Source organism: Oryza brachyantha, chromosome 2 (genome assembly GCF_000231095.2).
Source record: "Oryza brachyantha chromosome 2, ObraRS2, whole genome shotgun sequence".
NCBI lineage: Eukaryota > Viridiplantae > Streptophyta > Magnoliopsida > Poales > Poaceae > Oryza > Oryza brachyantha.
The window spans coordinates 7,784,160-7,800,224 of record NC_023164.2 but is presented as its reverse complement, the minus strand read 5'-3'; the positions used below and the strand labels follow the sequence as shown (position 1 = coordinate 7,800,224).

At 43.2% G+C, this 16,065-nt stretch overlaps 2 protein-coding genes across 2 annotated transcripts; both read left to right on the top strand.

The window, feature by feature from the left end:
• Positions 1-449: 449 nt before the first annotated feature.
• Positions 450-2,055, top strand: LOC102715371. The gene has a single exon (XM_006648486.3). The coding sequence runs from the start codon at positions 525-527 to the stop codon at positions 1,761-1,763; it is 1,239 nt and encodes a 412-aa protein (XP_006648549.1). The 5' UTR covers positions 450-524; the 3' UTR covers positions 1,764-2,055.
• Positions 2,056-8,765: 6,710 nt separating this feature from the next.
• Positions 8,766-10,179, top strand: LOC102715092. Its single transcript, XM_040521408.1, has one exon. The coding sequence runs from the start codon at positions 8,771-8,773 to the stop codon at positions 9,983-9,985; it is 1,215 nt and encodes a 404-aa protein (XP_040377342.1). The 5' UTR covers positions 8,766-8,770; the 3' UTR covers positions 9,986-10,179.
• The last annotated feature ends 5,886 nt before the right edge of the window (positions 10,180-16,065 follow it).

Here is a 16,065-nt window from a genome sequence, read left to right as displayed (position 1 = left end):
GTTTTCATTACAAATTGACGTCTTAAATAGTTTCAAATTAATGGTGGGTGCAACACCAAAAAATTCTACGTGAACATCAGCCCCATCTTTTAGCTCGTTTTTATGTTTATAAGATAAAATTTAAACTTTTAAATTGAGATTTGGAGTTAATTATGTGTTTTTTCATCGTGGTTTATTTTCTAGTCTTGGATTTTATATCGCAAAACACACGTATATAAAAATTTTATTAATAAATTATTTCTATTTGTAAATTCGCTGATCACCCTCAGCTTTTGGTTAATATAGTGACTTAGCTTTAAAATAATAAAACAAAAAACTGATAGTATTTGATTAGGCATATATGTTTTACTTGTAATAAAGTTGCCTGACAGGAATTAAACCCTTGTTCTGGAGAGTGGCAAAAAATAAAAAAGGCCCAGTTAATCGAGTCCAAGGGAAAACCCCGTGCTTTGACCTCAGCGAGCCTACACTTGACCACGCTACCGAAGCTCATCGGCGACGCCGCGACCGCGACGGCGACGGCGATGGCACAAGGTAATGGGGCGCATCCTCCCTCCTCGCCGCCGGCGGCCATCTCTTCGGTGCTCGGCGACGACGACCTCCTCCGCGAGATCCTGCTCCGCCTCGGCTTCCCCACCACCCTCGTTCGCGCCGCCCTCGTTTCCCGCCGCTGGCTCCGCCTCGCCTCCGACCAGGCCTTCCTCCGCCGCTTCCGCGCGTGCCACCCGCCCCGCCTCCTCGGCTTCTACCACACGGCCAGAGAGAACTTCCGGGACGAGATCCCGTCGTTCGTGCCGCTTCCTCAGCCGCCGGAGCTCAGCGCCGTGCTCCGCCGCGCCGCCTTCCGGCTGGCCCCTGGTGCCACCGGCCCTGACGCGCCCGTTATCCTGAACTGCCGCAACGGCCGCCTCCTCGCAGCGGAGTTTCCTCCCGATGAGCCACGGGTCACCATCATCAGCCCGCTGCGCCCCGCCAGCGAGCCACCGGCTCTCCCGCTGATCCACGAACTCCCTCGCCAGCCGGGGGAAACTCGGCATGCCTCATGTATGCTTCTCCCTGAGGGGGGAGGCGGCGGCGACGATCCGTCATACACTATTGTGGAATTTTTACGCAAAGATCAGGAGGCATTAGCCAAGGCAGTTTCTGTAAAACCTGGAATTTTGGATCCGAGCAATATTTCTCAGTCGTCATCTGTGGAGATTCATGGAGGCTGGACAAGAAACATAAGGCGTGATTTACTTGTCGACGACAATGTCTATTTCTTAGGCCAGAAGGAACGCATTCTTGGGTTGAATTTGGCATCTATGAGGTTGTTCCTGATCAAGCTTCCCGATGGTGTGGAGCAGCTGCAACGGATGGGAAATCTTGAGCTGTTACGGGCAGATGATTCCAGCTTATATCTTATCCATCTCAAGGGGTTTCAGATTGATGTTTGGTTCCGCACCGGCACTGTAGATTGCGGTAGTGGTGGCAATTGGGAGCTTGTTGATACCATCTGCTTGCGCCAATCATTTGGTCAGGTTGCCGAACCCAATTGGGAATCAGGGGATGCTTTCGTCGCCCTCCATAGGGTGGAAGACAATGTTGAGGTGTTCTTGCAGGTAGACCGTGTGATTTTCCACATACATATCGTGGACAGGACAGTAAACAAAGTGTTTGAGCTGCCACCAAAGGTATCTAGATATTTTGACATATTTCCATTGATGATGCTCTGGCCTCCCACCTTCCCAGAACTTATTTATGATCCAGACGATGTTGAGTGATTCTGGAATATTTTTCTTTTGCACCTCGCAAGTTTATATATTGTATACTTTGGGTCTGAATTTTTCATGTATAGTATTAGTCGTCCCCCTGCTGTAACCATCTGATTAAGGTAGCATCTCCATAGTTGAAGATCAGGTTGAAGATCAGTATATTATGCATTGAGAATGTATATTGCATGATGTTATATTTGCCTGCATCAAAATAAGCTTTCTATTTGTGTTAACCTAGTCAGCATACTGTATTGGGGGCTGCACACCCAATTATTACCGTTAAGGTCGTACTTCTGCTTAACAAGGTCAACTTTAATATCTCATGCGATATTTCAGTTTTAAAGTTCACGTGTGATGTTCCGTAAATTCTTAACATGTTTCCTTTGCTTTTTTATTTGAGCTGGTCATTTGAATAGCAGACCCTGTACCTAATCTATACATGCCAATGGCGCCAAACTACACTCTCCCTGGTCATTTGAGATGGCACTGAAGAGTCCAAAGCATTTTAAAATGTAACCTTTTAGGATGCTTTTGCCTCCTTGCTTTAAATTATTCTTTTAGATGTATGTTTTCTTTCTGAGACTCTGATCATTCAAGGCCTTGGTGCTATCTATGTTCAATAGTATAGTGCAATCGTAATGACGTTCTTCATAGATAAAAAAAGTTTGGCCTCCCACCTTTTTGGCACTGAACTATGGTCATGATCAAGATCTGTGTTCTTTTAGGTTTTCCTTTTATCTCTGGTGAATGTTTTCGCGTTGTTTTGATTTTGCACTGTACTCCTATAGTTCCATTCATCTCTGTATAAGTAGTTGAGGATATGGTGCTATGTATTTTATGCTTCAGCACTAGCTTTTTCTTGCATTTACATCATCTGCTGACTGTAATCTGTTATGAAGAACTCAAATGCCAGATACGACCAATAATTCTATCTGGTTTTAAGTTCATTACCTGTAGCAACTTTCTGAATAAAGTTCAAGGATTCAGTTTAGTCATTTTTACTTGGTTTATGGGCTAACTTATTCTAAGATGGGTTTGAACATGAATATACTATGTATATTTTTTACTTACTTTATGGGCTAACTTATTCTAAGATGGGTTTGAACATTAATATATATACTATGTATCTAGAATATATACTAGAGTCATGATGGGATGCTATCTTTGTCTGCCTCAAAACAAGCTCTCTTTGTGCTAAACGATCAACAGACTATACTAGGGGGAATAACATTTGGTGCCAGATATTACCATCAGGAGAACTTCTGGTTTACAGATTTAAATACATTACCTTGTGGAATATTTCAGATTTAAATTTTAGGTGTGATGTTTCATTCCATATTCTTTAGCTTGTTTTTTAAACTCTCTTATTTGAGCTGGTCATTTGAATTACTTACTGATCGTGTAGTTTTACTATTGTTAAAAGGGTAGCCAGTACCTTAGATTATGTATCATCATGACGCCACCAGGAGGTGTGATGTTTCATTCCATATCATGGAGCTTTTTGCAAGTTTGATATCTAGCTTCCAAACGGTTTGGGTTTGGTCAAGGTTGTAAAAGATCATCTACCCTACCTATCGCAAATTTACAATAATGTCGTAGCATAGTTTCCATTTCCACGTTTTCAATGAATTACAGATTTCCTCCTCATGGTTCCCATGTTGTGTTAGTGGTTCTTTTTTAGCCTCTGCTGTTTGGCCTATCCATGAGGAGTGGCTTGATTTTCTTCAGTTAATTTTGGCATTCTACCTATGGGGTGTCACATTCAAGTTTAGCTTCATGCTGCAGATGGCAAAAATGATGGAAATTAGGAACTAGTTAATACCAATCTCTGCAACATCAATCATTATTAGGTTCCACGAGCTTGTTTGTGATCGTGCTTCCAGACTGTGTGGAGCAGCTCAAGAAAGTTGTGAAATCTTGAGTCTCAAGTGCTGGTGGCTGCTGGATATGGCTGAGGGCTATTTTGAAGAAACACGCGCGCCCCTGCCGTCCAAACCCTAGGCGGCAGGGGCGACCACCCTGTGTGCGCCGCCGCCCCTCTCCGACCCTCCCTCCTCGCCGCTGCCCGAGCGGCCGCCGGCAAGCCGGCCGTCCGCAATGACGGTGGCGGCGGGGCTCTCAGCCAGGCCGGACGGGCGCGCGGCGGCTAGCAGCGGCGCGAGGCGGCTTGCAGCGGCACGAGGAGGCACGATGCGCTCGGGAGGCGGCGGATCCGGCGCGCCCAAGGCCGGATCCGGCCATCCCCGCCTAGAGCTGGCCTAGCGGCAGCGCGAGGAGGCGCTCGGCGGCGTGTGGGGGCTTGCAGCAGCGCGAGGAGGTGCTCGGCGGCGCGAGGAGCTCGGGAGGCGGCGGATCCGGCCATCCCCCGCCTAGAGTTGGCGCGGCGGCGGCGTGAGGCGGTTGGGCAACGTGCGGCCATGGTGGCGGCGCATGGCTGCTGAGCAGTGTGACGGCAGCGTCCCAACTATGGTGGTGACTGGCGTTCTCCCTGTCAGAGGCGGCGACGATGTTCGGCTCCTCCGTTGGCGTTCCGGGCGTGGCGGTCGTGGCTCGTTGGTGCGGGCACGAGCGACCAGGCCTTAGCGGCTAGGCAACTGGGACACAGCCGTGGTGGCCAGGTGGGGAGCAGCAGCGGGCAACGGGAGCGTCGGAGCTAGAGCGGCAACGTTTTTGAGTTTGGCGTAGGCCCGGATGGTTGTGCTAAGGGGGCTGGCGGCGGTGGGTCGTCTTTCTCATTGCTGGTCAGCACCCTCGCCCTTCCTGGAGCTCCTCCCCTTCTCTATGGGGAGTTTCTAGGTTGGATTGAGGCGACAACTTGTCAGCGAGGGAAGCTCAGGCTGTTGAAGTAATGCCATCTAGTCATGGCTTCTCCTTTGGCCAGATCTGGTGAGGAGGCCGGCGGGTGGTGGAACGGAGAGGTCCTGGGCCAGCTCTCAGGATGGTGGTTCGATGAAGCCGGCTGACGGAGGGGCGTCGGTCGGGGGTGGCGGAAGCCATATGCTGCCGATGTTCAGATGGTGGTTTCGGATTGGATGATGTACCACGGTGGTAGGAGGTTCTGAGCGAAAGCTTAGCCCAATTCTTTGGGCCAACGGTGACTTCGCCTTCGGGCGTAGTAACCCTCTTTAGGGCACTGTTGAGGTATCCCTCCCTCGTCAAGAAGCTCTGGGTGAAAACCTTATCTGGTCTTTGGATGGACGATGACGGCGTCTTTTGGCGTCGCGACGCTCGTGAGGGTGTCGTTTTAGAGTCTTCGTGTCATAGTGGTCTCGTTAGCTCTGGTGGCGATCGGTCTCGCATAGCGATGGGCCGGTTCGGTGCTTGGCTTTCCTCTTTGTAGTGTGTGTTTGGGCGGTTGACACATGGTTCGGGGCGTGTGCTCTGGTACACATCCTTCCTCGACAGTCAGCTGACGATATAAAACTTTCTTGTAACCTTTTTCTTCCTATCTTAATTATATTGAATGACCTCCTTCGGTCATTCCGGCAAAAGTGTTGGTGGCTGCTGGCTCATGTTCTGCATTTGAAGGGGTTTCATTCCAGGCAAACAATTGGAGGCTATTGGGACCTACTGTCATTGACAATGTCTGTTTGCAACAGTCATTTGATCAAGTTGCAGAACTCAGTTGGGAACCATGGGATTCTTTCTTTGCGAAGGAGGAGTGTGTGTTTCTTCCACATGCCCATCACGAACTGGACTATCAGAAAATTGCTGTCTGGACGGGAATACTCGCGCTCTGTTTTCAGACGACGAGCAGTAATCTGACAAAACTGAACAGCACACCCTGACACCCAGATCTCTGACAAAACTGAAGCCGAGACTACTTTGGACTCGCTGTAGAAATCTGGTTATCTTATCCATCTCCATGTGTTGAGATGGCTGTAAAAATCTGGTAATTATTTGAGATTGTCCTTGGATTTGCTGATCTTGTGCACAACCCGTGCATGCCTCATGAAGCTTTACAATTGTCAAAGGGTGGTGGTTATTGCCTGTAATTCGCCTCTTATTATTTATCAGTTCGCCGCCGGTAGCAAAGCCATGCAGTGTCAGCTTGCTAGGGAGGCGTTATACTTTTGTCTGGTATTAACAGAACTAAACGGCGACAGCCATCCATCTTTGCTTAATTCGAATTGTATGTGTGGTTCTGTGTTGCAGAGGCTTAGACCCTGACAAAACAAAGGTGAATATTGTTGAAATGGTACTATTTGATTGTAACCCGTCCACGTTGTTCGTATGTTTCAAATCTATCAGATGAAATTGCAGCTGACCATGGTTAAGTGCGTGCCTGCTTCCTTACCAAAAATTCAGCTAAGTACAGGATGGGGACAAAGAGTCGAAGCCAGTGGAGACAGAGCCAGAGCTAGAAGAAGGTCATGGCGGAGGCAAGCAAGGGTGCATAAGCCCTGTTTTCACAGGCGATCGCAACTCTGCGCGGGGAGAAGAACAGATCAATGTCAAGAAGAGCTTGGTGATGTCCGACGTTTCGGTGATAGAGAGAAGTGGAGAGATAGATCATCGACGACAATAGCGACGACATGGCTGGATCTCAAAACCCAAAGATGTTGGTACCACGACGGCGATGGTGCCAGTTTTGTGGACGAGGAGAGGTTGGAGCGTCGGTGATGGCGGTGGCTGTCCGGGTTGACTGTTGAGGATGCGCAGAGTACAAAGTTTGTGGATACAAAGTTTTGGTCGCCAGAGGAGTAGACCGACAAAATGGCTTAGCTATTCCGTTTACTTGTGTGATTGGACCGGCCAAAATCGATAGACCTAACCCAGTGTGCAATTAAATAAAAATATTGTGTTCTAGAGTCACTTTACTAAATAAATATTTCTTCATTTCAAAATAACTTTAATTCTAAAATATATAGAAAATAAAAACCTGTATTGGGATTGAAAGAGTTATAAAAAATGAAGTCATAAATAAAAAAACAATACTCCTCTATTATTTTTTGTTGTGACCATTGATTTTCAATTATAATTTACTCGCTCTGTTTCACTGCTTTCTAATCTTGTCTAGATTCATATGAATACTAATTAATCTAGACATGTATATAAATTATATACATTCATCAATTGATAAATTTAGGTAAGACTAGAAATTCTTACAATATGAAACAGAGGTAGTAGTAACTTTGACAAGTAATTATTTTGAAATGATTATGTTGTGTTAAACCGGAATTTAATACTTATGTTTAAGTACGTAACATACTTTAATATATGAGATTTGCTTCAGTCCAACAAAAAGTACCTCGAGGTACCGGTACCTCGTGGTACCGACTCATTTCTGGTCGTTGGATCTAACGGTGCACATTCTACTTATTTAAATTCAATGATAGGAAATAATTTGGTACCTCAAGGTAACGACACCTCAAGATATTTTTTATTGAACTGGAGCAAATCTCTTAATATATACCGTAGTAAAAAGATTATAGTGGTGGTGGGTCAATGACACATGGCCCTGCGTGGGCAAGAAAGATAGGAGCCGGCGCCCCCTGGACGCCGAGTGGCGACCGCCTCTCCGGCTCACCCAAGGTGGTGAGCCCCGACATTGCCCGCCAACGCTCTCTGCCCCCTACATCGAACCCCACTCATGTTCACCGGCGAGTGCTAATAACGCCTGACGGCGAGTCACCGAACCCCACTCCGGTTCACCCGAGGTGGCGAGGCCGGACGCCGCTGGCCTCATCTTGTCGCCTGCCCGACGCAGTTGGTGGCCCCGCCGCGGGCCACCGTGCGCCCGCGCCTGCTACGCCGCCACAACCGCTAAAACTTGAGAGAGGGAGGGAGTGAGGGGAGTGAGAGTAGGGTTAGGGTTAGATTTCTTAAATGAGCTTTTTTTTTTAAGGGTCACATGGGCTTTTATTTTACTAGGCCATATATCAGTTTCAAAGTTTATAATGGCTTCTTTTTATTTGTACCCCGTGTTTAAAGAATAAATCACGGTGGATTACCACTCTCACTTAATGATATTTTTAAAATATAAAATCTAGTTGCAATGCACGGGCAATTTGATAGTAATAAAAGGACGGATGGTCTAGTTTAACTACGAGGACTTCTTGGCAACAAATACCTTCTTTGTATTTGAATACATAATAACATCGGTTTTTTTACGCATGTTTCATCATTATGTTATAAAAAAAACTTACGTAAATACCATCTATTTTGTGATGATTAAATTTGTTATCTAAATATACTTTAATTATAACTTTATTTCTCTATTAGTATTAAATATTTAAATAAGTCGAGTCTCACACACGTGCACAAACAATTACCGGTGAAAACTACTTCAACCATTTTATAAAATGTAAGATGTTTGATTTTTTGCCTGCAATGTTTGATCATTTATCTTATTTAAAAAGTTACGAAAATATCATTTATTTTGCCTATGACTTATACTAAATTTTTGAATAAGACGAATGATAAAAAAAAAGTTAAACATTTTACGGTGCGAAAATGGAGATAGTATTAAAATATATAATTCTTTTAAGGTACCCTCAAGTGCATGTGAGCCATCCATTAAGAATAATCTAATGGTTGAAATAGATCAATAGTGTAGTGATTAAATCATGTAGCAATGTATTTAGGTAAAAATTATTGTGGTAATATTGTAATCTGTGAGTGAGGCCGGCGGCGGAGGACCGCCGGCGGTGACGGATGTGAGGCAGGGGCCAGCGGATGGCAGAGGCGACGGGAACGATTCGTTCTGCTTCATGCCCGTGCGATCTTGTTTCTCCCACAACTAAGTATTTATTTATTTATTTTTGGCCGTGCTGTCCAGTTAGCAATAAAAAAACTAATTTATCTCTCTTTATTTAAGCAAATGACAGAAATATCCATTAAATCAACGGTAGTGGATAAAATTACTACACTAATACGTCTTTTACTACTACTGTGTCTTTGAGTAAATAGGTACCGTGAAAACCCCAAAATATAAGTGCAAAGGAACGGAGGGAGCACGAGATACGTATGTCCATTTTTACCAGTGACCACCTGCAAGGCTGCAATCGCGAGCAATGGACTCGTCGTCGTCGGTGCTCGGCGACGGCGACCTCCTCCGCGAGATCCTCCTCCGCCTCGACTTCCCCACCACCCTCGTCCGCGCCTCCCTCGTCTCCAGGCGCTGGCTGCTCCACGCCTCCGACCCGGCCTTCCTCCGCCACTTCCGCGCCCGCAGCCCGCCCCGCCTCCTCGGCTTCTACCACACGGCGCGCAGGGACGAGCAGCCAGAGTTCGTGCCGCTGCCCCACCAGCCGCCGGAGCTGGCCCCCGTGCTCCGCCGCGGCGGCTGCTTCCGGCTCGGCGGCACGTCCGGGTCGGCCGTCGTCTTCGACTCCCGCAACGGCCGCCTCCTCAGGGCGGAGCTCCCGCCCCCACCGGACGCCCTCCGGTTCGGCGTCTTCGCGCCGCTCCACCCCGCGCGGCGCCCGCCTCACCTCCCCCCGCTCCTCCACTCGCAGCTGCACCAGAGGGGCGTCGAGGTGCCGCGCGACGGCGACGCTCGCATGCTCCTCCCGGAGGACGGCGGCGGCGACGATACCTCATACACGCTCGTCGTCTTCACTCGAAAGGGCTGCCAATTGCTGGCGACAGCCGTCTCCGTGAGAGGCGAATCGATCGAGATCCGCACCTCCAGATCAATCGATCTGCCAACGCACTGGCCAAGCAGGATGAGAGGCGGTTTGCTTCTCCACGGTGATCTCTACATGCTCGGCAAGAAGCACATCCTCGTGTTCAATCTGAAATCCTCGAACACGTTCCTGATTAAGCTTCCAGACGGCGTGGAGCAGCTGGACCGTATGGGAAACCTCAAGCTGATACGGCGCGGCGATTCTGGGTTACATCTTGTTCATCTCAGTGGATTACAGATTCATGTCTGGCACCGTGTGACGGATTGCAACAACAGCAATGGCAATGGTGGGGATTGGGAGCTGGTTGACACGCTGTGCCTGCGTCGGTGGATCGGCCAAGCTCTGAGGCCCGGCTGGGAGTCTGGGAATCCTTCCGTTGGGGATGCGTTTGTTTCGCTTCGCAGGGTCGAGGACAACGCCGAGCTGTTCTTGGTCGTCGACCGTGTGATCTTCCATGTGCATCTCGCGGACAGGACGGCGCATAAGGTGTTCGAGATGGCACCAGAGCAAGATGTTCGTTTCGAAATACACCCTTTGATGATGGTCTGGCCTCCCACCTTCCCAGAAATATTGAAACATGATCATGATCAGTATGAATGATCCTAGAGCATTTTTTTCTCTTGTGGCTTGATGATGCATGTCTGAGAGTTTGTCAATTCGGCATGCAGCTATTAGTCCATTAAGAACTGAGAATCTTATGTGATGTTTCTTTGTTATGCTTTAAGATAGGATTTCAGTATGACACAACTTAATCTATTTCCTTTGGTTGGGTGGAGGAATGAAAACGGATCGAATACTAGCTCTATCGTATTTGTTTTCATATTGTTTTTTGGAATCGAAATTGGAAACTCGGATATGAAAACAGAATCGAATATTATCGAATACACATACATAGTGAATATGAATCGAAACGAATACAGTGATGAATATTAATCGGAACAAATATGATAGTACGTTATCAATGTTTTCAAATATAAGTGATTACTAATACATAAAAAGAAATATCCGTGAGTGTGGTCGTGGATATCTGGACTGCTTGAAGCTAGTTAGTCAGAACCAGCTAAGGTTAACACTAGTTTGGACGTTGGGATGGACTTCTTTAGGACGAGATGATTTGATTGAATGGTTAAAATGCATAGGTCTGGAAATACGAAAAGAAATCCGAATAGTATCTGACCGTTTTCTGAATCCGACAAATATCACCCATACCGTATTCGTTTCCGAAGAAAAAAATTTCTGAATTCGATTCTGAATTCAAAAATTTCCGGAACTATTCGATCGAAACTATCCGAATCCGGAAAACGATCCGGTCGGACGGAAATTATTCAAATCACTTTCAACCCTAATTGGGTGTGAACCACTCATTCCCCATCTATTATACTGCAAAGGTATTCTTTTGCTTAACAAGTTGAGCTTGACAGAGTTTCCAAAAAAAAAGTTGAGCTTGACATCTCGAGCAATATTTAGGGGGTAAAGAATTTTCAGGCCTCGTTCAGGTATGAGGTTCAGTAATTTTCTCTATTTTTTAATGGTTTGAGTTTGTCGTACTTTTTGAGGAATTTTAAGCTGGTCATTTGAATAACCTTCTTTGGCCTTCAGGGTAACCAGGCCCAGATTCTCTTCACGCCTGCTGTAATTATGTCATTGTTACAGGTCAAGTTATCATTTGCAAACCACTGCTTCTGTAGTTTTTATTTTAGTTCAAAAGCTAGAAACCTGGAACTATGGCGGGTTTAGGATTCAATTAATATGCTGCAAACATTTTGTCGTGTCAGACTTTATTCTGCTCATACTTCATACTACCACATCTTGTAGCTTTTGTATTGAATCTAAATTCCTCATTTTGTGCATATCTCTACTAGTGAAAGGTGAATCTCAAAACTCAACCTGAACGAGGCACGTCACCTCGAATTTATTGGCCGTCCTATTGAGAAATAGATAAAAGGCATAAAAAGAATCTTAGCCGTTCAATGAGGCACACATGTGAGGGGTAAAATTTAAATGTTAACTAAGGCAAAGGAATGGTAAAATTTTAAATGTCAACTAAGGCAATGGAATGATGAAAGATATTACTATAGGATAAACGAGAGGAAATACAGCAGCGGCACACCAGCCTGTTTCCCTTATAGAAAGAGGCATTTTTATCCTTTTAAAAAGTATCTTAAGATACTAATTTTATTGCATTATATCTCAAGATACTAAATGCTTACATAAAAAATATGGTACCTCAAAATGATTTTTTAAGGATGATAAAAAACTCTAAAAAACACTCATATACTAAATTTATAATACAAGATAATAAAAATATTATAGAACTGAGAGCTCTAAATTGGCTAGCACTACTTCAAACCAATAAATACGAATAACATCTCAACCGTATATTATATATTAGAGCAATTTTACAGTTCTTGAAGAGATAACAGGAGGTACCAAAATTTCAGTGTAAAATTAAACTAGGTACTTTACACTAAAATTTTGGTACCTCTCAGTACCAACTCAAAAATCATAAAAATGCTATATATATTATATTCTAATTAAATTACGCTCAGTGTAGCTTTAGGCCAACAAATAATACTAAATGTATTATTTCTATTTAAGTTCCTAGATTTATTTAGAGTTGTAACCCATAATTTTAACTATTGTAAATTAACATTCTTACCCTAAAAGGAGTCTTATTTTTATAGGTTCGAATAGTACATTTCTAATAATAGAAAGTAAAGTAAATATTTTTAGTATTTGTAAATAAATGATCCTTTTGTAAAATATTTTTAGTTACAAACAAGATAAGTCTATTAATGTCACGTTACACTTCTTGGAAAGTATTTGGTACAAACATGTATTTACAGTGTCATTTCTATTACAAGTTTAATATACTTAATCATGAATAATATGTAAACATAGATATGGAGATTATAGTCACGCGAAGTCACGACATATCTAGTGAAATTGAAGATCCTATACCCTTCTGTGTTGTATGACGTGCCGCATGTTTTGAAATCAGTATCATCTGATTTCATAGCAATTCTGTCCTAATTTGAGTCCTAAATACTGATTGTTTTAGAATATTTTTCTCGGGTTATAATCAATTCCAAACAAATAATGTGATTCTGTCGTAACATTTGGACCTGTACCCACCATTACAAGTTCAAGTAAGGATCGTAGGTACAGCATCCCGTACGTCAGAATTCGCCGCATGTTTTACATTTGGTTCCAGTTCATAGTTAAAGCAGTTAAGGAGCAAGATAATGCTTATAACTTTTTTTTAAAACAAAGGCAAACGCTTTGATTGTTTCACTGATAGAGAGGGAAACAACACAGTCCAGTCCAAGAAAGGGCAAACACCGAAACACCAATCCATCAGACAACACCTTAAGACGCCCCAAACTAAACTATTACTTCTCCATTTTTTTATTTTTTATTTGATACCGTTGACTTTTGGATCTATATTTGACTCCATCTTATTAAAAAATATTATGTAATTATTAATTATTTTATTATAATTTGATTTATTACTGTATGAACTTTAATCATGACTTATAATTTTGAATAAAATGAGAGGTCGAATGTACATCCAAAAATCAATTGCGTAAAAAAAGGACAATTTCGTTCTTGCCCATATTTCAGGTTCTAATACTGATTTTACGTCTTCTTTTAGGGTTTTCGTATTTACCTCTACATTTTTTAACTGAACGAACAGGTTGCTCCCCTGGATGGAAGGACTAACGTGTTAACTCAAATGCTAGAGAACTATTTTACCCTTTCTTAGGAATTTCATTTTTATCTCTGTTTTTTAGTTATTTGTATTGTTACCCTTCGTTCCAAATCATAGCTCCAAATCATAGCAAGATATATACAACAAAATAACAATATTATTTGTTAATTCATCTTCAGTTTACTCAAAATATCATAGCGAAAACCTAAACCTCAAATGATCTCTGCAACACTAACCAAAACTCAAGGCCAATTCTAGTGTCGAGGGGCAGAAAGAGCTGTGTCGTACCACGCCTTGGGATCAATCTCTAGGAACCTAACAGAGGGACAACCCCGATTGCCAAGTAAAGCAGAGGCGTTCATGTCGAATTTTGCTAGCGGACGGGAGCGAGCGTGGGCCTGATCGAAGACGGGGCGGAGGAGGCCATGGGAGTTGTGCGTCCAGAGGTCGGCGTCGGCGCTGCCGGAGGAGGAGCTGCTACTGCTGGTGCTGGTGCTGGCGCGCCCTTCCTCAGCGTCGTCCTCGTGGGAGCCGAGGAGCACGGACTCACGCCCCTCCCAGCCGTCGTGAGCCCCGCCGCCTGCGCCGCTTGCCTCCTCCCAGCCGCCACGAGCCCCACCGTTGACGTCACGCCCCTCTCCCAGCCGCCGCCGGCACCGTCGAGCCCCACGAGCCCCTTCTTGCCGCCGGCGCCGCGTGCCCCTCCAATCAGCCGTGAGCCCCGCCGCCGACGCCTAGCCACCACAAGCCCCGCCGCCGACGTCGCGCCCCCTCCTAGCCGCCGCAAGCCCCGCCGCCGACTCCCCCCGCCCAGCCGCCACCGACCCACCGACGCAGCCCCATTTTTAGTGCTTAGATTGAGAAATTGCCACTCCATACCGCCCTCTCTCTCTAGTTGCAACAGGGTAAAATTGTCATTTATAATTTCGGAAATTAAATCTTTTATTTTTTAACTGAATATATTTGGCAACTAATGGTCTTCGTAACTTCCATCAGGAGGGGCAACCAGTTCACTTCGTTCGGTTTAAAAAAGTAGGGGCAAACTCGAAAATCCTAAAAAAAAATCAATATTAGACTCTGAAATAAAGGCAATAACGAAATTTTCCCAAAAAACAGGAGTATACTACACCTTGAATACCAGACAGCAAAACACCTAGAACATACAAACCGAAAACAAGACACACCTAAAAGAACACAAAACAAAACTCTAAGTCAGGGGCCTAAAACAATATATCAACCAAGTGTTGTTGCCCAAACAAGGCTGCCACAACCTCGACATAGTTTTCATTTTCTGGGCAATATTCCTTCCTCCTTGAGATTTCAACTGAAAGTAAGACAATGAGCAACCGAAAGAAACCGCCAAATGGATAATGCTTCAGATTTTAACATCGCAACCACAATGCTTCAGACTTTGCGGACAATGAACATCCACAACCTATATATAAATAATCCTCCAGTTTCCTTGTAATTCACAAAGGTACAGAATTAATGATGCATCAATCCATCACCGGTACGGGAATAGAAACACTAAAACCACTTATGGTTGAGGTACACATTCTCTAGTTCCCGGTTACTGAAAGTAGTACTGTACTGCTCAGAAGGATATACAGAGGATCAACAAGTTGTTTTTTTCTTGCAGTTCATGGTTGCAGTTACAAACTGCAAGGTCAATTCATCATGTATTATATATATAAAGTAATAGAAAAAGTAGTCTCCACGTTGTCTCTTATGGGCTATAAATTCTGAGATTAATTAAAAAATAAGAGAAAAAAAGAAAAAGTCAATCGGACAAAAGAAAAGAAAAGAAGATTAATCGGACAGCAATATTCTATCTGTCGTCCCTAGCTTAATTATTACAATCGCACAAAAGAATCCCTAGCTTAATTATTATTTATCTATATAACGTTACTCCAAGTGCTATATTTTGTCATACACATGCATGCGTGCATGGCGTTGGTCGATCTCTCTCTGATCAGCCGATCTCTGTGCACGTCTCAGATTTGGATTTTGTAGAATAAAAACATCTCACGCCGCGTTCGTTACGTGGACATAAGTTAACTTATGCACTGACATGGAAAATGTAAAATATATTAGTACATGATTAATTAATTATTAATTATTAAAAAAATATAAAATAGATTAATATGATTTTTTAAAACAACTTTTCTATAGAAAAATTTTTGTAAAAAATACACCATCTAGCAGTTCAGGAAGTGTGCGCACGAAAAACAAGAGAGGCTTAGTTAACTAAGTCATGGTGCCAAACGCGGCCTCAGTATTTCTATAAGAGAAATAAAAATAAAAGAACAAGGAAAAATCCCAGTCATTTTCGAATTCATGCATGGCGGTATCATCACATTAGTAATATATATACCCTAGGCAACCAAAGTAATAGGAATAGGAGCATTCTGATTAAAAAGAATTAGATTAGAAATGCAATTTTAGAATTAAAAATAAAATGAATAGTAGTAGTAGTAGTAATAATAATAATAATAATAATAATAATAATAATAATAATAATAATAATAATAATAATAATAAGCCCATGTGTAAATAAATCTTGGATTAAAAGTTTAAAATAATTGATATTGAGGGAAAAGTCCACCCATAAATATAATTTAGAAATATCTGAAATTTCAATTAAAAAGAATCAGGTTAGGAATACAATTTCAGAATTAGAAACAAAGAAAAATTATAAAAAGAATCCATGTGTAAATATAGTTTAGAAAAATTCAAATCTCGAACTAAAAAAATAATTGATATCGAGAAAAAAGTCCATCTATAAATATAATTAGAAAAGATCTAAAATTGAAAAAATAAGAGAAAGTGTCCATTTATAAATATAATTTAGAAGTATCTAAATTTTGAATTAAAAAATTAGTATTATGCAGAAAGGAATTTATGTATATATATAAGTAATACAGGTAAATGAGGCTCTATGAAAAAATATAATTTAGGAAAATTTAAA

Bases quoted from the DNA above. Each gene is read 5' to 3' on its own strand.
- LOC102715371 (XM_006648486.3), top strand. From the start codon at position 525: ATGGCACAAGGTAATGGGGCGCATCCTCCCTCCTCGCCGCCGGCGGCC.
- LOC102715092 (XM_040521408.1), top strand. From the start codon at position 8,771: ATGGACTCGTCGTCGTCGGTGCTCGGCGACGGCGACCTCCTCCGCGAG.